Raw genomic sequence first — 24,956 nt, 5'->3', positions numbered from 1 at the left:
GCCGCTATGGGCCTGTGGGCCGTCTGGAAAATGCACGGCTACCAAATCAGCCTAATAAATCCCTCCCTGGGGAGCGGGGTTCCCCCTCCTCTGCTGATTGAGTAACCTCCGACTTGAATTTGGCCTGACTCCTTGGGCCAGTCGGCCGCCGTCCTGCCCCCACTGCCCTGCCCAGCCATCCTCCTGACCGACCTCCACCCGCCCACGGGTGGGCCTAGCGTCTGCTGCTGTGGGGACCACCTCCCCTGAGACCCCATGTGACTGCAGGGCGCAGAGAGGGGAAGAGCCCTAAGTGTCTCCTGAGAAGTACCCAGAGGACACTGTTAGGAGCGCTGACCCTCGCTGCCAGGCCGGCACACAAAACCAGCCCTCGTGTGAGCGGAGCTGGGGAGAAAGCTTTCCAAGGGCCCGCCTGCCCCTGCCTCCGCTCCAGCCCCCAGCTCCAGAATGGCAGCTGTTGGTAACAATAAGGGAAAGTTGCAGTCATCTGGGAGAAAACTGCAGCCCAAGGGATCCCCCTGCCTTCCCTGCTTCCATTAAGAGCTGAGCCGGAAGCAGCAGCACAGTCTGCCCGCCCCCCCCCCCCCACCCTCGGTCCCTCTGGGGGAAGGAAGAAGGCCATGACTTTCCGATCCCTCAGCAACCCCTGGCCTCCCTGCCACTGATCCACTTTGCCAGCAGGAGCCACTCTAAGCAGAAGACAAAGTGAATTATGGGGGAACTGAGGCCCCGAGGGGCAGAGGTGGGGCCAACTGTGGCTGGGCCTGGCTCCCTAGACTCCCAGTCGGGCTTCCTCCTGGCCCATTGCTGCCCCACCCCCCGCCCTTCCCCAGAGCGTCCTCACTCCCTCTGGCCTGGTCTTCCAGCATGGCACTGGGGCTGGGCTCCTGGAGGATGTGACCACCAGTCAATCTGCCCAAGGACGGGGGAGATCCTTCTGGTGCCAAGCCTTCCCACTTCTGCTCTCTTGGTGGGTGACTGCAGACAATCGCTCAGCCTTCAGGGCTCTTCCTGAATCTCAGTAAAATCAGAGGCAGCCTAGGGTAGGGAATTTTGAGCTCCAGAGAGAGGTCTGGTCTTAACAGACATCATGGAGCCAACCTTTCCCTCGGCCTCAGTTTCTCATCTGTAAAATAGGGGAGCTAACTGGGAGACCAGTCGGGGGAGGGGGGAGCATCTAGTCCTGATCAAAGGGAAGCCGTCTACACTGAGACCTCGGTGGTAGCCCCTGGGATCTGGCTTCTCGGACTTGGAGGGTGGGGGCAGCAAGTCCAGCACAATGCCTAGCACACTCCAGAAACACCCCAGAGCTGGATCACCTTCCCGGGGTGGGGGGGGGTGGGGAGGGGGGGGCATCTGTGTAATAGTCTCTTATCTATCTTAAATCAGGGGCTCCGCCTCACGACCTAGACGTTCCATCCATCCTTATTCCTACTGCTGCAATTCTACTCTGAGCCTTGCTCCCTGAAGCTGATGACTTTTTTATCGAGCAGATTCCGTATTTCTTCACAAACGTTGCAAGCCTGCCGGCTCACCCGGTTCGCATTTGGCTTTGAATCTGTTGTGGGGACTTCTAGGAAATCAGCAATGACTGATTCTAATAATTGCTTGTTCTTGGAAACCTCCTAAAATAACTTGGCCAAAAGAGGCTGGGGGTGGGGCAGGGCAGTCCTCTAAGATGACAATACTGCTCCGTTCCATCCCAGGTCTAGAGTTCCAGTTACTCATAAAAGAAGTTTTTGTGCGCACAGTTCCAAATGCTAATGAATTTCCAGGAAATATCACCAAAACGATGTTGGCATCGTTAGGATGTGTTTTTCAAAAACTCTTGCTAGCGGTTCCCTTTTCCTGCAGGCTCCAACTGCAGAAAATAAGTCAGTTTCTGGGATATATTATTGGAGCTGCGTCTCAGTAGCATAACTGATGACATCAGATTCTCAGAACCTCCCCGTCTAGAGACCTCAGAGTCCACACATCCAGATACTGTGCTTTCTTTCTCTCCTCCCAAAGTTGACACTCTCCACAGCTTCGACTCTAACTACCCATGAAGTTCTTATGGTTCCTGAGCAAGTCAGTATTTTGGGCCTTATTTCTTTAACTGTCATGTCTCTTCAGCTTAGTGGACAGTCTGATGTCAACTGAGTTCCTGAAGGACCACAGCTACGATCAAGGTGCTCGGGGCACAGTCCCAGCCCAGAAGGCAGCTGCCTCTGGGTGGGAAGCCGCCGTCATCACGTCCCCGTGTATTTGGAGGCGTCCCTTGCCCCCCATGCTGTCTTCACGCCCATCACGATGGCCCGGCCCTGTCTCGGTCCCAACCTCAATGAGCTTCCGTTGCTAGAAAGAGGCAATCAGATCTGACCAGCCCCAAGGTCACGGCTTCACGCCGGTCTGGCGAGTGGGCGTTTAGCACCTTCCCCTGGGAGAGGAGCTAAGCCGCAGAAACGAGCTTGGGTTACATTCCAGGGCCCAGCCAACTTGGCAGCCCTGTGGGTCAAGGCTGGTGTGCAGCCAGCCATGAGTCCAGCACAACTAAAAAGCATGAAACGGTGCTTTGCCGCACAGATACACTGTCATGGGCAAGTTCATCGGCAGTGCCACACCCACAATCCATTATTTCGGCCGCCAAGCTCTTCCTAACACTCTTCCTCTTGCCGGGAGTCCCTACTCCACATCTCTCCTAATACATCTGGAACCCAGTTTCTTGTGGGTCCAAATGCTACCCCTGGGGTAGCTAGGGAGGGGTGCTGCAGGCGTTGGGTGGTCTCCTCTGCCATCTCCAGTCTCAACACCCCCAGTGCTGCCCAAGCAAAGTCCTGTCCAAGAAAGCCCTGAGGCTTTCTCACCAGTTCTGCATGTCTGAGCTTCAACAGAGGCTGGACCTGGGGTTTCAACTCTGAAACATCAAGGGGACCCTTCAACAGGGACATCTGAGCTTCAACAGAGGCTGGAGCTGGACTCTTGGCTCTGGAACATCAAAGGGGCCACTCATTCTGGATGCCTAAGCTTCATCGAAGGCTGGAACTGGGCTCTCAGCTGTGGAACATCAAGGGGAGCCTCCTTCTCAACGTCCAAGCTTCATCAAAGGCCGGAGCTGAGGTCTTGGCTCTAGAACATCGAGAGGCCACTCCTCATGGGCATCTGAGTTTCATTGGATGCTGGAGCTGCAGTCTTGGCTCTGGAACATCAAGGGGACCCTCATTCTGGATGCATCGCCTTCACTGGGCCTGGAGTCGGGGTCTTGGCTCTAGGACATCTAGCGGGCCCTTCATCATGGACGTCTGAGCTCCATCAGAAGCAGGGTGGGGCTCCCACCACGGGCAGGCCTCTCCTGGACCTTCGGCCCCATCTTGGCCGGGATGGACTCATCTCAGCGGGACACGCTCTGGAGTCCCTCTTCCCCTGGTCTCCGTGCTGCCTGGACCATCACTCAGCACCATCCGTGTCTCCAGCTCCATCAGGGACTCGGGCTAAGTCTCCTTGGCCGAGACACGGCCACGGGCACCAAGGTGGCTCTTTCGTTCTGCCAAAGGGCCACGCTCAGCCCCATGCCCTCACGGCGGGACTCGCCTGTAGTTCTCTCGAGGCACCTCCCTGTGGGGGGTGGGGGGGGGAGGGGGAAGAAGGAGGGGGAGGGGAGAAGGAAGAGAAAGAGGAAGGGGAGAGAGGGGGAGGAGAACGTAGGAAGAAGAAGGTGATGAAGCAGGAAGCAGGAGCAGGAAGAGGTGGAGGGTGGCGGAGGGAGGCGGAGGCGATGGCGGTGGCGGTGGTGGTGGCTTTTGGTGTTGACGGTGGCGGTGGCAGAGCTCAGCCTCTCCTTTCCCGCTGGTGGTGTGTCCGGGGCGTCTGCTCCAGCAAAGCCAGGTGTGCCGACCCCGGGACTCCACGTGGACTCGGGTCCGTGGCTCCCTCGCCCTTGCGCCCCCTCTGGCCCCATCTGGCCGACAGCCCTACTCTCCTGAGCTGGGCCTCGGAGGCGCAAGGCTCGGTGCTCCTGTCAGTGGGGACAGGGGCCCCTCCGCAGCCTCCTCAGGGCCCCGCTCAGCTCGGTAGCCATCCTGTGGACTGAGCGTTGGCCCCGGGTCACACCCGGGCTGGCCGCGCACTCACCCGGCGGGCGGAGCAGGGCGACAGCTCTGTCCGGCCCCTGCAGGGCCCTGGGAGCGCGCCAGGAGGGGAGGAAGAGTCGCAGCCTGGGGCCGCCCCTCTGGGGCTCCAGGGAGCCCGACGCTGCGCTCCGCTCAGACTTCTTCCACAACCCCCCCTCACCTTCCTTTCTGGAAAAGAACCCAGCCTCCTGAAACCGTTAGAAGAAGGGGGACCGGCCCGAGTTAGTTCACCCCAACACGCCTCCATCCCAGGACCCCACCGGGCCAGCTTTGCCTCGGGGCCTCGGCGGCTCCCAGGGGTCAGAGCTGGCTCCCCTGCCCGCCCCACCCCGCCACGCGCCCTGGGTGAGGGCGGCCCCAGCCAGACAGGGCACCCGCCATTCAGTCCTCCTCATATTAGTAGCACATCCATCACTTTTTGTTAAGGCAAGAAACACATTTATTGAGAGCACAACAGGGGGAGCCAAGTCCCGGGTCAGGTGCTTCCAAACCGCATCACACGCTCCTCACAACAACCCTGTGAGGTAGGTAGGCTCGCTGGCTCCGCTCCCCCAAGTCTCAGGGCTCGTGAGGGGCGGGGAGGGGTCCGGCCCACGCGTCTGAGCCTCAGATCAGTGATGTCCATCAGTCAGAGGGCGGGTGGCTAGGCAAGGAGAGGCCGGGAGGGCGCGCCCCTCCTCGCAGGGGGCGGCCCCGGTCCAGAGTCTTTGGGTCCGGCCTGTCCCGCGGGAACGCGTGCAGGGTGTCCCCGTGGCTGCGGAGGCTGAGAGAGACACAGGCGCAGATGAAGGGGCCCGCTCCCGGTCTCACTGGCCGACAACAGTTCTCATGCAGACGGGCGGGCCGGGGGGTGGGGGGGGGGGTGAGGAGAGGAGAGAGGCACCCGGGACCGGATGCCACTGGACAACGCGGGAGAAGGCCCTGGCTCCCAGCGGCCGTCGCGGGGGGGGGGGGGCCAGGGGAAGCACCCGGTCACCAGCTCCTGCCCCTCGATCTGGCCCCCCTCAACCTGGGCTCCCACACATCACCCCCTCCCCAGTCTCCTCCACCCGCGGAGATTTCCAGAAGCACGCCCCTAGTCCTGACGCCCTCCTGCACCGTTAAGCTCTGAAGGTTCTCACCCCACTAACCCGGAATCGGGAACTCGTGGCCTTCCTAAAAACCACCCCACCTATCCTGTCCAAACCACTGCCAGTTACGCTTGGATGGTTTATAAAATATCAGCCCCCTCCTCCTCTGGGGGCTTCTAAGAGTTCTCCCTGATCCCCGACCCCCCCAGCCCACACCCGACTTTGGCCTCAGCCCCGCCCCCTCTGAACTTGTTAAATCTCTGTATTTAAAAGCAAACGCTTCCCTCCCGCACTGCCTCCCCGGAGCTGGCCGCGTGCTTCCCTGACGCCCTCCGCTCCGCCAGACAGCCACTTGGGCTGCTACGGTTCCCGGGAGCACGGGGCGTCTGCGACCTGTGCCCACACCCAGGGCCCACGGGGATGGCGAGGAGTGAGGCCCCCTGTGTGCCAGGTAACAAAGCATTTATTTTCACATCAACAGTCTCATTGAACCCCACAATAACCGTGCCAGGTAAACGTGATTGTTTCCAGGTTACAGGTGAGCCAACTCGGCCAGGCTGCACACACGCAGGCACTATGGTGGCCTCGAACCCAGACCCTGATTCTCAGGGCCAGCACACGGGGTACAGCAGGGTATGCAGCCCGCGTTCTCAGTGCTCACCAGCGTTCTCTGAACGCACATTGTCATGAAGTACCCATTCTACAGGTGGGAAAACCAAGGCTCGGGCGGTTCAAGTAACCTGCCCAAGGCCACTACGCTGGCAAACGGTGACATCAGGACCAGAATTCGAAAGAGCAAGACCCCCCAGAGCCCCATGCCTTGACTTGTGCCCGTGTACTGTGCTTCGGGGTGAGAGCAGGTGAAAAGACTCAACGTCTGGGGTCCAATCCCCCCCCCCCAAGGTTTTCGGGTGCCCTCGGCTGCATCTCAGACTTGGCATGGGCCTGACGGGTGAATTAACGTCAATGGCGAGGACGAAGACGTTTCAGGTGGAGACCTCCACACCCCCGGGACGCACAGCCAGCCACAGAGAGGGTGTGGGCGTGACCAGGGCGTGCCCCCCACCTGGGAATTACCAAATGCCATATTATCAAAATCACCCGGGCCACAACACAAATGACAACACTTCGGCCTAGATGAAGATTTATTCTAGACATAAATACTTCCAAAAATGTGCAAAAGATAGACATTTCCGTCCGGAGGGACCCCCCCCCCACCCCGTGGCTGCCCTCCGAGCCGCACCTGCCCCTAGGGTGAGCCCCCACCCCCACCCCGCATAGGCCGAGACCCTCAAGATTTGTCCTAAAGAAGCTTTGCCAAGAAAACACACTTTCCTCTTAAAGGAACACATGTGGATTCAACTTGCACATCAGCCAACAGTCAATTCAGTTCTTCACGGCCATTAAAAACCCCACCTCATCAGTCCGTGAACATCTATCAGGCTCCTACTGGCACAGGAAACAGTGCTGTCAAGGGTCACAGAAGCACAGATCTCAGAATAAGGGATGGGGTTCAAGTACAGCGTGGGGGCTATGACCCCACTGACCCTCCGCTTTCTCACCTGTCCTTGGGAAGTGGGGTCTCTACCCTGCCTGCCCTCGGGAAACGGGGTCCCCAGCCCTGTGCCCATTTCAAGGGGAAGGCGACGTGAAAACACTGGGCACCTGAGAGAGTCCCTCACCCTGGCCGAAGCTTCGAGAAGCCTGAGGCCCATCGCGGAACAGATGCCCAAACACAGACTCACAGTCCCCTGGGGAGAGGGCCCTAGCTACCTGTGCCTCCCAGGGGGCCCCTTGGGAGCACCAAGGCAAGGCCCCCCTCTGCCCCAACAAGTTCTCCAGGACATGGGATGTCCATACAGCCACACTGCAAGGGGCCCCCGGCAAAGCCCGAGGGAAGGGAGTCATCAGAGAGTCTGTGCCAGTGTTCCTGGCGGCAGGTGTGATGGCTGCACAGGTGTGGGGACCAGACATCACAATAAAAGCTCAGGCTGGTACAAGAAGTGGCCAGGTTGACAGGAGCGTCGGCCACGTAGAGAGGCCAGGGCCTGCCCACTGAGGCTGTGAAAGCCGGAGGCAGAAAGAAGGGGAGGCCCAGGCAGGAGAGAGGCTGGGGGGCGCAGAACTCGAACCCACCTGGGATGCCATCTGGGGAGGACAGAGCAAGATGCTACTCCCCCCCACACGCCTGAGACCAGGGCCAGGAAAAGAACTCAGGGGTCTCGTGAAGAGACCCCCCCCAACCCCGAATGACCCCTAATATCTTATCTAATGCGACCACGCTTCCACATCCAACTTGGACCCGACTGAGCTCTGGACGACTATGACCCCTGCCGGAGCACGGCCAGGCACACGGTGGGGACAGGGACACACCCAGCCACCATTACTGGGAGAGCTTGATAGCGGGGTCGAAAGAACACGGCTTCTCATGGGAGACTGTTCAGTCCTGGCTCTGACACCCAGCCGTGCCTGAATCTCAGCTCCCTCATCTATAAACCACCTATAAACCAGGCCCATCTATAAACCCCCAAAAAGCAGGAAGCTTGCAGGGGATGGGTCTAACAGTCCTGCCCTAACTTGGTTCCAGGCCCACAGATGAGACCACAGACTACTCTCTTCACCTTACAGCCAGGGAAAGAAGGAAGAGGGACGTGAGGAAATCAGGCACACGGGCCTTTCCCCTAAAGGGCCGAAGGAGGAGTTTTAATCCCCAAGGATGTTGCCCAGAAGCCCTTCTCCACACTCCCTCTAAACCACCCCGCCTCTTCCTGCCTAGCAAACTGAACCCGGGGCACACACAGTCGTCTGTGGACACAGCACCCAGAGGCAGAACAAACCCCAAGTAGTTGCCCCAGCCAGCTTCAACCTCCACGTGAGAAGCAGCAGCCAGGATGCAGAGAGTGGGGGCGGGTGGGGGTGGGGAGGCTCCGAGGAAGGAAAAAAGCCGTCACTCATTAATGAAGCCAGGATTTACCCCCACCCCCACCCCGGTTGACTCGCTAAATGCCTGCAGACCGCTCAGCCTCTGTCTTACACGTTCCATTGACCGTGGAAACACAACCTGAGCATAAGGTCGATGCCGACTCCTTACCCACCCGGAACCAGCAAAAGCTCCCCTGGAACTTTCGAGACAACCCCCGGCACACAGCCATTCTCAGTGAGAGCCAGTGTTAGATCAGCCCGGGGGGAGCTGACCCCGCCCGTGGCCTCACCACAACCCAGTGAGGTTAAGTTTTTCTGGCGACCCATCAGAGAAAAGGAGACCGAGGGTCGGCGAGGAGAAGGGACTTGCCCAGCCCCGCACGGTTAGTTAGTTAAGTGGCCCCGGGGCCTGCCGGGTTCTAATTTCTAACACGAGACACAGACGGCTCAAGTTTCATCGCACGACACCCAAAATGAGAATCCTGGTTTTCGAACAGCACACGTCATGTAAAAGTCCGTGAGATACAACACAGAGATTGTTAACAGGTTAATCAGGAGTGAAATACAAACTCTTAGTAAAGGTTTTAACATCTGCCACTTGCATTTGGTTACAATTCATGAGTTGACCGTTCACCCACGTACCCATTCAACAAGTGTGGAAGGCGCCCCCCTACCACTGGCTTGGTACTGTGTTAAGCACCCAGGCTGCTGGCATTGGAGCCCAGAGGTTGTTAATTGAGAGAGGGGACATCGGGATGGGGATGTGCCAACGTCTTTGATGGCTGGCGCCTAATATTTTGGGGGGAGGACGCTGCCAGGAGAGGTCTCTCGGGGAGAGAGGTGTGTGAGTGCCGCCCACAGGCCAGACACAGCGGTAGGCAAGACATAGAGGGTGCTTCCAACCTTTTACAGAGGTGAGCGTGAACGCGTACCCCGGGGGGGGCTCGGGGGGGACGCCCAAAGAGGCCCCCGTCCCCCCGGCATAAAGTTTCCTGCCAAAACTACTCCCGTCTCATCTTACAGTGTCATACAAATTTGGAATGCTATCCCACAGCGTACCCCTGACTGTCTGGGCGAAACGACTTCCCACGAAACCTGCCGAATCGGGCCACCCCTCCTGGCCTTTCGCTCCACCCCCAGCAGCCCCCGGGGGCACGCGCACCGCCTGTCCAGAACCCCAGCTCCAAGTCCTGGTTACAGCCCTGCGACGTGGGTGCCACAGTCCCCCCGGAAGACAGACTCGAGCTGTCACTGTCAGTTTAAACCACACACGTTTGTCCAGCTCCAGGGTCCTGGCTCTGCCCTCTACGCCCACGCTCCGATGCAGTGAATAAACGGCAGACTTCTAGGCGGAGACCCCGACACCTACGCCTTGTCCCACACAGGCAGCAGTGAGCTAAAGTGGGGGAGGGGTCCCGCCCGGCCTGGGACCCGCGTGGATGCTCAGGGCCACGTCCAGGGTCTGCAAAGTGCCGTGCGCCTCGGATGCCCAGGTCTGCCGGTGGATAATTCCGCGCAGACCCCCGCACGGGGCATGATCCTCGTCACCCACATGAACAATCATCTCCCCGGGGTTTCTCTAAATAGAACCCAGCATTAACTAATCTTGAAAGGGACAGGAACGGCTCTAGGATCATTACCGTGCAAGTTCGGGGTGTCCTGATGACATGAAAGCCTGTCACGGCCGGAAGCAGCCATTCATCTCAGACCCCCCAGGCGTCACTCTGGCCTCTTGAGGGCACGGGTTGTGATTTCTGAACACCCGGGGACACAGTTTGCTGATTACTAATCAACCTCGTTTTGTGAGGAACAAAGTCGGAGAGGCCAATCAAACTTCCGACGGAACTCGAATCTAGAAGCAGGAGCTGAACCGAGAGGGTCACGCCTTTTGCTGGCACGCAAAGGCAGTCCCTGGCGGACGGGGGCTCGTCTTTTCTTTCCCAAAGAGGTGCGGGGACGCGTCCTTGGGAACCACTCTAGTATAGCACTAGCTCACTTTAAAAAATGTTTGTCGACCGCGAAGGAATGAAGGAATGGAGAAATGGAGGGGTGAATTACATCCAGTGCCGTCTGGTGGAGGAAGCAGAAAGGCTGGAAGCAAAGCTCACGGCAGGGACCATGCACCAGGCAGGGCGGCCTCGGCTCACAGGGGGCGGGGGGCGGGGTGGGGGGGAGGGCCCTCTCGGACCCTGGCCCTGGATCCGCGTCGCGGCGTGTGATGCCTGGGAAAGCGCCATGGGGACAGAAGCCGTGTGGGTGACAGTGGCAGATGAGTCCAGCTGGGACGTGCTCAGAGCAGTGACCCCGGACGAGAAAGCTGTAATAAGGGCGTTCGCTGCATGACCACAGCCCATGGCACTACACAGCCCGCCCAAAACGAAAAGGTTTGCTTTCAGGGGAGGGAGAGGCCGAAGCACCAGGGCAAGAAATGGAGGCCAGATGCGCAGATGGATGGATGGATGGACTAGACTAGTGCCGGAAGCCATTGCGGGCCTCCCAAGCCTCGATGCTGGGGCAGACACGTGCGTGAGTTAATTCTGACACAGGCAAACAGCGCTCAGTGCTATAGTAGAGGGCTCAGTGGGAGGAAGCAGCTCCCTGCTGGGGGCAGAGGGTGCTCTAGAAAAGTAGGGCAAGCCCTCCGTGGGCGACACCCCCTCCCCGGGTGGCCTCGATGACCTTTGAGCCCGGGGTTAGTCTGTGGTGGAACACGAGGGGAAACCCTGGAGGAGTGTAGGGTCCATTCTGCTCCTTGCCTCATGGCATTTGATTGCCCCATTGAAGAAAACCAAAGGGGATTCTCCACCAGTCCCGATCCGATTCATCCCATCAATCGAGGCCTCGGGGCAAGTTGCTCCCGTGTTGGAGGACACTGGGAGTGCAAAGGGCAGCAGATGGCCCCTGCCGATTCCCCAAGAGGTGGGAAATGGCGGTCCAGGGGGCTGGCTTCTCAAGGTGAAACGGGGGTGGGTGACAGGGCTGGCGGGAAGTCACCAGCTAACTACACGAGATGCTGGGCACGGCTACCTGGACCTTGGAGGCTCAAAGAGATATTCCTGTCCCGCAAGAGTTACAGAGGGTGCGGTTTAGAGTTTATAAATCATAAATGCATGAATCCACCCAGGGAACGTGACCTTAAATGTTGCCAGGCCAAATGGAAAATGTCCCCTCCACCCATTTCCGGGGAGAAGCAAATCCTGGTCCGAGAGACCTGAAAGGCCGTCTAGACGAACCCCACAGCTGCTATTTGAATCTCCTTAAAACTATCCTCACCGAGTGTCTGCCTGGCCTGCCCCTTGGATGCCTCCAGTGACGGAGGGCTCACTATATCCTAAGGACACCCATTCCACCCTTGACCGATCTCATCAGAAAGCCATGACCCAATGGACTTGGACAAACAGTTCACAGAAGATAAAGTGCATTCGGTTAACAGATATATGTGAAAACGCTCAACCTTCATTAGTAATCAAAGCAATGCAAGTTCAAATGACAGAAAAACACTTTTTGACAGAGATTACAAAATGCCAATACATTGCTGGACACGGTAAAATGCTATAAGCCTTTGGAAATTAGTCAATACCCATACAAAATCCCTGGCCTTCCGTTTAAGAAGCTCAGCCCTAGGAAAGTCATTCGTTCGTTCGTTCGTTCGTTCATTCATTCATTCGCCACCCATGTAGCCATCCGTCCGTCCATCTTCTCACCCAACAAGCATCCCCACATCACCTACAACACGTAGGGCTCTGGAGGTACAAAGATCAATCCGACAAGCTCCTTGCCCTTAAGGGGCTCACAGTCTAGCAGGAGAAACCAGCATGTCATGAAGCAATGGTCATTTCTGGGTGAAGGAAAGTAATTTGTAGGGGATGAAAGAGCGGGTATGCAAAGCCATTCGCTGTGGTGTAATTCGTAACATTAGGATTAAAAAAAAAAAAGGTGAGTTACGCATAACGATAGCAGGTTGGCATTGCGAATGATGTAATGAGGGTGTAACCTCGATGGGACACAACGCAGCCAGTGAGGCAATGATTTTTTTTTTTTTTTTTTTTACGGAAAAAACTAAACACTGATGACAAAATATTGAATGGAAAACGTAGGATGTATGTGGTGAAGAAGGCAAGGTTTCAAAACTGGATGCTTATTTAAAGAAAAAAAAAAGATGCCCATTTAAAAAAAAAAAGTATGCCCATAGACAAGAATTTGAAGGGGGAGAAAATAGCAGGGTGATGTGTCAGCGTGATGGGTGACCTCCTGCTCTAGGTCATGTGACATCCACACCATTGACATTAGGAACACAAAGGAGGCCTTGGCCTGTCTACCCCAGAAACCCAGCCTCCGGCCTCTGGAAGGCCAGCCCTGAGGCTGAGCTTCCCGAGGAGGGAGTTGGGAGTCACAGAGGAATCTAAGGAGAGTTCCTGGTGTCACCAGGGGAAGGATTTGTGCAGGGAGAGCATGCGAAGGTCAAAGTCCAAGAGAAAAAATTTGTCCTTGTTTTAGTAAGTTATTAGGAAAGAAACACACACATTTAAGACAGGCCCTGATCAGAGAGGAGCACTGAGATCCCAACTCGGACCTCATGGGTGGGTCAGGACAGAACCCGAGGGGCCCCGGGAGTCCCACTCTGGCTTCTGCGGCCGTGGTGGGGAGCGAGCCCTGTCCCGAATCTCAGCATCCCAGAACTGAAGACCCTTAGAGCTCCAGATTTAAAACTCCTCTAAGAGCCAAAAACTCTGAGCGTCCTGACCTGATGACCCCCTGCCCTCTGCATTCCCGAGAAGACAGGGAATCCACTGGATCCCAGCCCACAACCAGCGGGGAAACCAGCGGGTCTCCCTGGAGCTCCTCCCATTGGCCCATTTCCAGCCAGCTCCTAGAGGTCTGCTCCCGTTCTCCGTGTTCCCTCTGGGAGTTTGGCTGTGGCTCCCTCCTCCTCCCCACTGCGGACCCAACATGTGGAGTTCTTCCTGAGCCTCAGCTGACTTTTAAAGTAACCACACAAGAATTTTTCTTGGGGCGCCTGGGTGGCTCAGTCGGTTAAGCTTCTGATTTCAGCTCAGGTCATGATCTCACAGTTCGTGGGTTCGAGCCCCGCATCGGGCTCTGTGCTGACAGCTCAGAGCCTGGAGCTTGCTTCGGATTCTGTGTCTCCCTCTCTCTGCCCCTTCCCCACTCGTGCTCTGTCTGTCTGTCTCTCTCTCTCGTGTCTCTCTCTCTCTCGAAATAAATAAACATTAAAAAGATTTGTTTTGAAAAGGGGTTCTTCTTGCTCTGGGCCCCTCCCACCCCCATCCTGGTCTGCACGGCGACTCCTGGGGGGCTTAGGGAAGCTCTTTGGGGACCCTGTCTTAGCAAGTGCCTCAGGGTAACAAGTGCACCCCGCCCTAGGCGTCAGGCGGGCCGAGGCAGAGCCTGGAGCCTCCAGATTCCTAAAGAGGAGGAGAGCAGAGGCCTGCAGCCCCATCCCGTAGGCCCATGTGGCCCAGACACGTGGTACTGGAGGCAGAGAAGGGTGGCCTCCTGACACGTGAATTCCACGTCTTCCATCACCCATGTGGGGCCACACTGAAGCGTGGAAGTGGCCCCCGTCCCCCTCACTCTGTCCTCACATCCCGTCTCAGACCTTACGGCTCTGAGTCCTGTGCCCCCCACGTCACGGCCCTAGGTGAGCACCTTCAGCAGGAGCGGCCCCAGCTGGCACCTGCGACGGGCTAGCTCCCTGTTCCCACCCCGGGGGCCAAAGTCACTCCGGGCGTAAGCAGCCCAACCTGCCCAGCAGACCTAACGCCAGCCCCGCCCCCGCCCGGCTCCTGCGGGTCCCGCGCGCTCCCGGCCACGCATCCTGGCTCCGGTGGGGACGGCTCCTCCCGGTCAGGGCACATTTTGGTTTAGTGTCCCAAATGGGAACCGAGAGGTTGAGGAGGACTTTGGTTCTAGATTTTACAGACAAACACAAGCACACAACACGCAACTGCACAAATCCTGCCCGCTACAGAGAAAGACTAGACAGATCCAGGGAGCCCCTGGGCTTGGGAACGTCAGGACACAACCCTCCAGACCTGCCACGGCCCACGGGGTGGGGGGGGGGGGTGGGGGAGGGACGGGGCAGGTCGGGAGGAGGGAAGACCGTGCAACACACAAGGCAAGAGCAGTATTTGCCGAAATACAGAGTACATCGGAAAACAGTCGAGAAGACAGTAAGGCCTTGAAACGGGCTCTGGGGATGCCATGTCAAGGGGGCCGGGACCCGGGGCCCACTTCTGCAACCCCGGGCTGAGGTGCACCTGGGCTCATTTCAGAAAGTTGCATGAACAAGGTTTCTGGTGATCTGCCTCTGGGCGCCTGGGTCACTGGGCTCCCGGGTCACCCTTCTCGGGCACTCCTGGCCACTTTCTAACCCACACAGCCCCACCGATGTGAGCGGCGCCACACCCAGCACGGTCGGGAGACAGGGCCCACTGGCCCCGGGGCCTCCTGCTCCCTTGCCCTCTGCTGCCCCCTGGCGGGAAAAGCCTCCCTCACAGGTGACCCAGCCCGGGGAGGGGCCAAGACACCCACCTGGCCCCACACCCCTTGTTCACACAACATTCTGCAGGGGCCGGGGCCTGGGCCCTCCCGCCTGCCCAGGGCTCTGGACAGGGCGCTGCCCACGGGTGGGAGAGCATGTGCCCCCCCCCAGTCAATCCAAGCAGGAAGCTGATGGCCTTCGAAGTTCACGGATGGGGAAACTGAGGATGAGAGAGATGAGGTCGAATGGCCCACGCAGCCAGGATACCGCAATGGCACTCCGCGGCCAGGGACCCCCGAGCCAGCCCCCCCCCTGCCGGGTGAAGTGCGTGCGCCAAGGACACAACATGCCAAGAGCTCATACCCTCCCTCCCTCCCTCCCTCCCTCCCTCCCTCCGTGCGTCCGTCCGTCCTTTCGTCCTCCCTCCCAGCTCCTCTCCGTTCATCCCTTTACACCTGACTCCCTGGTCTGTGGGCATCCACAGCACGGCTGCGATCTAATCGGAGCCTCGGTCCCGCAGACCTCTCTTCCCGGCCCTGTTCGTGTGTTCACCCAGCCTCCTTGTCCCCTATTCCCTTCTTTTATTTCGCCCCAGATCTCACCTTCCCGGCTTGCTGTCGCTCCTCCCCACAGGAGGAAGAGCCCCCGTCCCACCATCCCCTCCGTGTTGACTCTTCCTTCGATTCCTGGTCCCCCCGCGAGCGAGCCCGCCAGTCAAGGCCCCGTCCGTGCACACCAAGCGCCCTGCCTGCCCGTGTGCGTGCGCGTGCCTGGCACTGAGTCCCCGTTGACACTTGGGTATTTATTCTTGCGGTCGTGGGCCCCCACCGCGTATACCTTAGGACAGTGCAGGGACATGCAGCCTTGCCCGTGGGCTATCTCCTTGGTCTCCTATTATTCTCCGAAAGCTGTAATGCATCTATCTATCGAAGGAGGGGGTCCGTCACCTAATCCTGAGCCCTGTTTGGACCACCTCTCTCTTCTCTCCATCGGTCACTGCGATCGTTTTAACGTGCGTTATCTTCCCTTTTTCCTCCTTTGCTACTTTTTCCTCTCTGTCTACTTCCCTCGCTCTAGAAACTGGGACTGGTCCGTCTCGTCGACCTTTCGGTGCGAGGCCCGCCTGACCACCACGCCTAACAGAGCCTGTCCCTTCACACACCCCCGGCACCGTTCACGGATGAGGGTCCTCCTTCCACTGTCCTCCTCTCTCTCTTGTCGCTCTCAGGGGCCTCAGGGGCCTGGAGCCGGATGACTGACAGCCCCAAAGGGTAGCCCTCTCCCTGGCTGCTGCAGGCAATCTCGGTTCACAATTCAGTCGTTCCCGCGTTCACTCATTCTTTCTGTCACCCTTCTATTTCAATATTCATGCTTTTATTTATGGACCTCAGGTGCACAGAATTGGATTAACCATCATCTGTGGCTCCCGGAGCCTTCGCCGCGCCGTCCGTGTGGGGCTGCTTTTTGCTCGTTAATTCCTCGAGCTGGTGATCTGGTCTCGGGTTTATTTAACAACGTCAGGAGTCCAGTTTCGAATCCGTCACTATTCCGGGCCCCCGGTGCCCGCTCGTGCTTGTGTCAGGCATGGCACTCTCTCTCGTATACCTATGTGTGTATTCACTTTTCGTTCATGGGCCACGTTCAGTCTTGTATCTATGGTATTGGTTTTATCATCTATAAACTCTGGGGCCCCAGAGTTGAACTAATGTGGGCGATTGGTGCTAAACCAGTACCCTCTCATAGACTTCACTGTTGAATCTGTTTGGTTTTTTTTAATTTTGATTCTCACCACCGCCCCCCCCCCCATCTTGATTGGTTTCTGTCTTCCACCCTTCCGATCTTTCTTACTGCCTTTCATTCTTTCAGAGATCAGGCACCCTCCTCGTCAGTCAGTGCAAATCTCTCTTCTCCTTCGCTCCTTCATTCAAATGTCCACACATCCATCAGGTCCTTCTCCCCAGTTAAGTAACTATTTTTCTGCTTCTGGATGACAGGTGCGCCTAACTGGATACATGATCATCTATAGTCAACGGTCCCCCCACCTCCCCAGCCGGTTTCCATCATTTCTCTCTGTCTCTCTCCCTTCTTGGTTCTCTTGAACCAATGGTTGCCAGGGACCCATGAATCCTAATGCCACATGCAAATGGTCCCTGCCCCTGCAGCGTCACGGTGCCTGCCTGCCTGCCTCCCTCCCTTCCTTCCTTCCTTCCTCCCTCCTTTCCTCTCTCCCTCCTTCCCTTCCTTCCTTCCTTCCTCCCCCTTCCTTCCTCCCTCCTTTCCTCTCTCCCTCCTTCCCTTCCTTCCTTCCTTCCTCCCCCTTCCTTCCTCCCTCCTTTCCTCTCTCCCTCCTTCCCTTCCTTCCTTCCTCTCCCTTCCTTCCTCCCTCCTTTCCTCTCTCCCTCCTTTCCTTCCTTCCTTCCTTCCTTCTTCCCTCCTTTCCTCTCTCCCTCCTTCCCTTCCTTCCTTCCTCCCCCTTCCTTCCTCCCTCCTTTCCTCTCTCCCTCCTTTCCTTCCTTCCTTCCTCTCCCTTCCTTCCTCCCTCCCTCCTTTTTTCCCTTCCTTTCTTCCTCCCCTTCCCTTCCTCCCTCCTTCCCTTCCTTCCTTCCTTCCTCTCCCTTCCTTCCTCCCCCTTCCTTCCTCCCTCCTTTCCTCTCTCCCTCCTTCCCTTCCTTCCTTCCTTCCTCCCTCCTTTCCTCTCTCCCTCCTTCCCTTCCTTCCTTCCTCCCCCTTCCTTCCTCCCTCCTTTCCTCTCTCCCTCCTTCCCTTCCTTCCTTCCTCTCCCTCCCTTCCTCCCTCCCTCCTTTCCTCCCTTCCTTTCTTCCTCCCCTTTCCTTCCTCCCTCCTTCCCTTCCTTCCTTCCTCCCCCTCCCTTCCTCCCTCCTTCCCTCTCTCCTTTCTTCCTTCCTTCCTTCCTTCCTTCCTTCCTTCCTTCCATTCATTCTCCCTTCCTTGTTTTCTTTCTCTTTCTCAGCTACTTACTCCACTACTAATGGGGTGAGTGCTCAGACCTGGACTGATCCACAGTTTGAGCCTGCCCTCCCCCATGGACCTCCCACCTATCCATTTAGGCGCCGCCACCCTGTTACCACCTGCCCCAGCTCTGCTTCTCTCCCTTCTCCCCTCCCACTCCCCTGCCTGCCTTCTCCTGGTGCTCAGGTGCCCAGATGAGATGAATTACCACCCTGCCGACACCCAGCAGGTGCTCCTGCGGGGCCCGGCACCCTTCACTCCATCCACCCCGGGTGTCTCTCTGGTGACTGACTTGTCTATTTAGAGACTTCTTATTTTATCAAAAGCACCACGGCTTATAGAATGGACTAACCATGAGCTTGGACGCATGACAGTCTCCTACCAGTAATCCTACCACTGCCTTCTTGCCTGAATTTATTCACCCATTAATGTGTTTCTGGACCTACCGTCTGTGACTTTTCCTTCTGTGCTTGATTTTTATTTAGATAATTTTACTTTATTCTCTTTCTTTTACCCTTTCGGGGGACAGGCTCAGCTCCCAGCACCGGACGACACCACAAGCCCCTCACGCTGTGTTCCCATCTGGGTCCAGGCGTTTCCACCGTGAGCTCGCTCTCTCCCTCTCTCCCTCTCTCCCTCTTTCTCTTTGGCTTTCTCTCCTTTGGGGATTTATTTATTTATGTGTGCCCGGAGTTAGAAAACTTTTGGTAGAAGTTAACTCTCTTCTCTGGTGTCCTGGGTCCTCTCTCTTTTTAACGATTCTTTGAACTCTTTCTCTGCTACTCACTTATTCTTATGCCAGGAGCACGTACGTGGACTCGTCGTAACGCTTGGTTTACAATAACCCGACACAGGCCTCCTTATGTATGTGTTCACCCCCTCGTCCAAGAAAATTACCCTTCTTCCTTTCCCTCACTGTTTGCGTTTTGCCGCACTCGCTCTCCCTCCCAAACACCTGCTCCCTCTTTCTCGAACCTTCTCATCCTGATGAGGTTCCTGCTCTCATCGTCAACGGTGCGAGTTCTCTCAGTGGCCTTCTCTTTATTCGTTTTCATTTTAACTTTGCTTTGACATACAGAAAGCCGTAGCTACTTAACGCACGCAACCTGATGAATCTGGAGAGAAGCGTCGCCCGGGACCCCAGCACCACGATCTTTTGTCATAAGCCTATCCGTCACCTACGACAGTTTCCTCCCGCCCTGACTGATCACTCCTTTTACTATCTTTTCTGCTACGGACGCTTCACGTGAGATCTAGCCTCTTCGCAAAGGTTTAAGCATACGATACGGTCCTGTCCACCACTGCTTTCTGCATTTCCCCTTCCTACTCATTCTTGCTTCCATTTGGGTTTTATTCTCTTACGATAGACCTCAGGGGCTACCTATCTGAATCACACGTACGCCTTGGTCCGTGGTCACTGGATACCGGTTCTTGTGTGGCTCTCTTTACACGGTGATTCGATATTTTATTGATTTTCTGTATCAAACTCCTAGGCATCGAATGGGATCGTGCTCATTGTACTCTCATCCTGGCTTTTTCACTTCTCCACCTAGTTATTTGTTTATTCGTGCCCCGGTGCCTTCATTCATTCATCCATCCACTCGCTTCTTTGGACCACGTAAGAGATACCAGTGAAATGACCTCCCAACAAGACAAACGGAACGTCCACAGTCTTCGACCTCTCTGCTTCCTCCCACCAAGCTGATCACCAAGGTGTGCATGCCCCACAGTCCTTAACACATACACGTGGCAGATTCAGGCACAGGCACAGTAAATGTTAGTGCAGCCAGACCTTCCCGGGGCTCACGTCCTAGACAAACCGGGACAGGTATGCGGTTAGGGCCCCCGGACTCTTCCCTGGTGCTTCCCCCTGGACCCCGGTGAATGGGCATCCCCATGAGAAACCTGTTTCAAGACCCTCGAGTACACAGAGACACACACGTTGTACACAGTCTCCCCAGTGGGAAACGACAGACATGGCATTCATTTCTAAATAGACGGCTTTGTCTGTAGCAATATGAAAATATTTGGGCCTTTCAAGGCCGATACAAAAGCAACTACCCATTACCATTGCTGAGTGTCTCAGTCCCAAACAATAAAGAACTTGAAGAGACTTAGCCGGAAACTTTGAAGACAGAAAATCTGCCCATTCTGTTTTCCAGACATTTCAAGGGGGTGAGCGAAGGTCATTGGAGCTCGAAGCCCGTTTGAGAGGCTGGTCCCTCGGCCCGCGTTTTTTCCTCGGCCCTTTGAAGGGCCCCCCAGCTCCCAAGGGCACTTCCGTCCTAGTCTGCCCTGGGGCACAAGAGCCAAAGGGACACTCAATAATGAAAGGGCCATTCAGGTAGAGGATCGAAAGAGAAGGAATTCTTTGGGGGTCCGGCACTCGAAGCCGCCTATAGAATTCTTTTGCCACAGAGACAACACAAGGAGGCTGGGGGGGTCCTGCCTTAGAACACAAGCCCCCCCAGGTCCGCAATCAGTGTGGCTCGCTGGGCACCCACCTCCCCGTGAGCGGACCACTGGCCGGTGCTCACCACTCCCTCCCGCGGGGCTTGCCTGGCAGTGTGCTCCGGGAGGCAGCCCCCCCCCCCCCCAGTGACGAGGCCACAGATGCGTTCCCCACGCTCCAGCAACTTACGGTTTGAAAGCCGGAGGGTGCCGGGTCGCGCGTCAAGGTCTCTTCCGTGGAGGATTCCAGATGGCGCCTTCGACTGGAATGAGAAAGCGCTGGGTCACTGCCCTGGAAGCTCACCCACCCCAAGCAGGGACTCCCCAGCTTCTAGCGAGTGCGGGATTGGGAAAACCCAACCTTTCTCTCTTCGGTACCCTCACTCTCCCGCCAAGCTCCGCACCCCAGCTTCCTCTGAGTCTGGAGAGGATGTGGGGGGGGGGGGGCAGACAGAGAGGAAGAACGAGGCTCCTGACCCAAGAGCCCTTGGCTGAGAGCTACCCGTGCATCCAAGTACTACTCTGTGGAGCCCAAAGATGTCGAGCCACTGCATGAGTGACCGCCGAGCTGGACGCCGAAAGGGTGGGGAGAAGATTCCCTGGAAGGACATCCCGTCATGACGGAGGGCACAGCCGAGGCACAGCATGTGCTCAGAGAGAAGCCAGCGGGATGGGGGTGTGAGCAGGGGCAAGACGAGAGGAGTGGGCTGTGGGGTCTTTAATGGACAGCGTGTCCTAAAACCACAGCGCACACGTCACAGGCTGGACGATCGTGGCGTCTGGACAAACACCTTCACCTTCATAACCACGTACAAATTTTCATCAGCCCCACCAAGAGCCGCGGCCAGGCGCAGCCAACCTTCAGTTTCGAGCGTTTGCCTTCAAGTTTAAACAAAAAGTGAGTCGCTTAATGGTAGACTCGCATTATTACGTATCTGTCGAAACACACAGACCGTAGGAGGCCGAGAGCGGATCCAGTGACGTCAGCGTTGGACTTTAGCTAACGACGACGCATCAGAGATGGGCTCTGCAAGCAAGACAAATGTGCCACCACACTACAGGGTGTTAATGACGGGAGAAACTGGGGTCTGTGTGCACGCCATTGACTCTTTCTGTAACCCTAAGACCGCTCAGGAAAGAAGTCAATTTATTAAAAAACAAAACAGGAGCGCCCGGGGGGGCTCCGTCGGTTGAGTATCCCACTTCAGCTCAGCTCATGATCTCGCGGTTCGTGAGTTCGAGCCCCACGACGGGCTCTGTGCTGACGGCTCGGAGCCTGGAGCCCGCTTCCGATTCTGTGTCTCCCTCTCCCTGCCCCTCCCCCGCTCATGGTCTGTCTCTCTCTGTCTCTCTCTCAAAAATAAACATTAAAAAAATTTAATAAAATAAAACAAAAAACGTTATTTTGAGCAAGTCGATTTTGCACACGTGTTCAGTAGAGTCTAGTGAAGGTAAGGAGGTGTGGCCGAAAGGTGGTCTGTGACAGCTGAGGTGGGTGAGGGCCGAGCCAGAGGTCGGGGCAAGAGCGGGTGCAGGCAGGGAGCCCCAAGGTGGGAAGAGGCCCTCTGCAACTCCCCCTGCCCTGACTTAAGCCCTCGGGGATCCCCCCACTGCCTACACCTCTTTATTCTCAGTAGCGTCCATCACTGTGCACCCAGGACTCGGCCAGGACACAGGAGGGCACACCTCTTGTTTCCAAATCCTCCTAAAAATTCCTTCCTTGGCCTTGAGCTTCCCAAACACTGTTTTCCCCTAATCAGTTGATTTTATGAACAAAAACCAAATAGTCTTTAAAATATAAATGTTGGGGCACCTGGGTGGCTCAGTCGGTTGAGCGTCCGGCTTCGGCTCAGGTCATGATCTCACAGTCTGTGAGTTCAAGCCCCGCGTCAGGCTCTGGGCTGACAGCTCAGAGCCTGGAGCCTGCTTCTGATTCTGTGTCTCCCTCTCCCTCTGCCCCTCCCCTGCTCATGCTCTGCCTCTCTGTCTCAAAAATAAATTAAAAAAAATTTTTTTTTTAATTTAAAAAAAAATAAAATAAAATATAAATGTTAATAAATATAAGCTGGTGGCTGACCAAGGGCAGACTCTGGTTAGGTAAAAGCTCTGGGCCCCCCATTTTTTAAAATAATTTTTTAATGTTTATTTGTTTTTGAGAGAGACAGAGGCAGAGTGTGAGCAGGGAAGGGGCAGAGAGAGTAGGAGACACAGAATCCAAAACAGGCTCCAGGCTCTGAGCCGTCAGCACGGAGTCCGATGCGGGGCTCGAACTCACAAACCTTGCGATCAGGACCTGAGCTGAAGTCAGATGTTCAACCGATGGAGCCACCCAGGTGCCCCTCTGGGCCTCCCCCTTTGAGCGGGATACCACCGAGATAGTTTCCAGGCCTCCCCAGGGGCCTGTGAGTGCCTGGGGTGCACCCCTCATGGTTGCCACAGTCCTAAGGGGACAATGGGACTCCAGACCCTGAACGCACAGCAAGACCCCAGGCACTGTCACCTCCCGTGGGACTAAGAGTTGGGGAAAGGACTTTGGTGCGTTTACCAGGACCAGGGAAATCAGAGGTAGCTCGGGGAATCTGGGTCTCTTCCTGCTTCTGCCCCGGGGGCTCCAAGAATTCCCCGGGGTTCCTCACTGTCCCTGATTAACTTTCACGCAGACCCCAGGCTGCTTGTGCAGACACAGCCCTGGCAAAGTCACGCGACACTTTCAAAGCTGTGGGCACCGGCCCCGCGTCTGCTGTGATGTACAACAACGCAGTGCCGGGCTGGAATCGTAACAGATGTCAGAAAAGCTGCAGAGATGAGTCACTATCTGGAACCAGAGGAAAACACAAGGCCTCCTTACAGGGTCCAGGGGAACAGCTGCCCCAAGCATTTGAGCTCAGACCTCACAAATGCGTGCACCGAACCCACGAGCCACGCAGGAAGCGTTGGTGGACACCCCAGAAACCTCCTCCGTGGCTTAAGAGGATTAGAACATTCTAGCTCAAGGTCTTAAAAGTTCCTCTTTTCTGGAGGCAAACAGGACCCAACTGATCTGGCATGCCTTTGGTACACATAACTCGTGGATGTGTAGTGCAGGGAGAGACGTTAAAAGGATTATTTTCAATAAAATGGTGATTTCCAGAAATACAGCCCGTAGTTTATACAAATAATCAGGCTCGCCTCAGATCTCAGGCTTCCTACCTGTTGAGTAAAGACCACCCTCCCACAACTTCCCCTCACAGACGCAGGCTCTTTGCAAAGCTAATTTCCTGTACCTTTGTGAAGACCGGGGCCTGGACATTACGGACCCATTTATGAAAACGGGAGAGGTAATTGGGCGATCTTTTGAAATCGTGGCCCCTCTCTTGCTGGCCCCCATCAGCCCTCTAATTTTGGCTGGCAGGGCCATGGAGGATGTTTACATATGCCTCTTCCTGGAATTTCACTCTTTGCTTCAGGAGTGGGCAATTAGAGAGAATTAGGGCCTATTTGGCGTATGTTTACGGTTAATGGAGCAGTGGTGGAGGCACAGCCCCGGGAAAGGCAGTCGCTGGTCTAATTGAAGTTGGCAATTTCGCTATTCGTCATTTCAGCTTCCAGGTACCATTGCCACCAAGGTCACAAAACAGAGACCACAGCCCGCTGCGGCAATAACCTGGTGTGGGACCGACCCGGGGCCCTGCGAGCCGTTCACTATCACAGCCGAAAACACAGAGAGAGAGCCGCAGACAGCTTCCAGGTTGGGTCCGAGACGGGCAGCCAGCACAAGCCTGGGGACTGATCACTTTTCCAGAAGTTACCACCCTGATGGCTTTTTCGGGAAGTTCTCGGCCGAGCGGGCGAGGACGCCAACGTAGGTGCTGCCGAGGGTCTCGTGACCAAAAGGCACCAGGTGAGCCACAGGGGCAGGTGCGGCAGCCACACCCTCCTGGGACCCACCGCCACGGGGCCGGCTCGGCTCGGTTACACGGTGACCACCCCACAGCCCAGAAGGGTTTTCCAGGCCTGGCCGGCGGCCCACCCATTTGGTAAAACGCTCTATAAAATGCCATTCCGGCCCCAGCGCCCACAGGCAGTCCCTCGGAGCTAGCTTGGGGTGTGAGCACTATCAGGATCTTGGGGTCAAAAAGTGGCTGGGGAGGGGGGGGGGTGTCAGACCATGGGGACTGGCTAATGACCGCAACCCCATTGCCCGTGCTGGCCAAGCGGGGGCCAGCCACTGGCAGTGGGCTTCACACCCAGGGCCTGCTACCCAGAGCAAGGCATCAACCCTCTCCGGTCTCTGTCTCCTCTCGAAAGCAGAGGAGGCCGGACAGCAGTGGACCAGTAATCCTGGGCCCTCGGACTCTAGAGACCCAGCAAGCAAACGGACAAACCACAGAGGACCACTGAGGCAGCCAGAAGGAAGCCAGAGCTCCAAGGGCCCTCAGATGACCGAGATCCCGCATGGCCCCATGTTGCAGTTGGGAAAATCAAGGCCAAGCAGGCCAGAGACAGGATCCAAGGTCACACCCATAGGTGGGGCTGAGCCCGGGCTGGAACCAGGTCTCCCGAAGGCTGTTCCAGGGCGGCTGCTGCACTCAGAGCACCTGTTTAGAGTTTCCTCCTCTCAGTGACCAGTGCTGAGTAGTGGGAGTGCGCCCTAGAGGCCAGCGGGGGCCCCATCTGGACACCTGAGGCCTTCCGTCCTCCCACTCCAGTGAAGCGGGGCCCTGGCCTCTCCCCAGCTGACATCCCGTGCTCCTTCTGCCTTACAGAACACCGTGCAAGGTTGACAGGCTACTGCCTCATTTTACAGATGGCAAAATGGAGGCCCAGAAGCCAGCAGCAAGAGGCACTGGCCAAGACTGGGACGGGGTCCCCTTCCTTTCGTGGCGGGGTATCGCCCCGTTGGTCCAGGGGGGCGGAGCCCTCAGGGTAGTTTGGGGCAAGCTCTCTGCC

At 56.8% G+C, this 24,956-nt stretch overlaps 1 protein-coding gene across 1 annotated transcript in view; it reads right to left on the bottom strand.

Annotated features, from left to right (window-relative positions):
* Positions 1-4,524: 4,524 nt before the first annotated feature.
* LOC102969028 overlaps positions 4,525-24,956 on the bottom strand; it is a 43,759-nt gene continuing 23,327 nt past the window's right edge. The window contains exons 6-7 of the mRNA XM_042989279.1: positions 20,218-20,290; positions 4,525-4,872 (exon numbers count right to left, since the gene is read on the bottom strand). Coding sequence (XP_042845213.1) covers positions 4,721-4,872; positions 20,218-20,290 — 225 coding nt within the window. The 3' untranslated portion in view covers positions 4,525-4,720. The remainder of the gene's footprint in view (positions 4,873-20,217; positions 20,291-24,956) is intronic.

The sequence above is a fragment of the Panthera tigris genome, chromosome B3 (genome assembly GCF_018350195.1).
Source record: "Panthera tigris isolate Pti1 chromosome B3, P.tigris_Pti1_mat1.1, whole genome shotgun sequence".
Classification (NCBI taxonomy): domain Eukaryota; kingdom Metazoa; phylum Chordata; class Mammalia; order Carnivora; family Felidae; genus Panthera; species Panthera tigris.
This window is presented reverse-complemented; position numbering and strand designations above follow the sequence as displayed.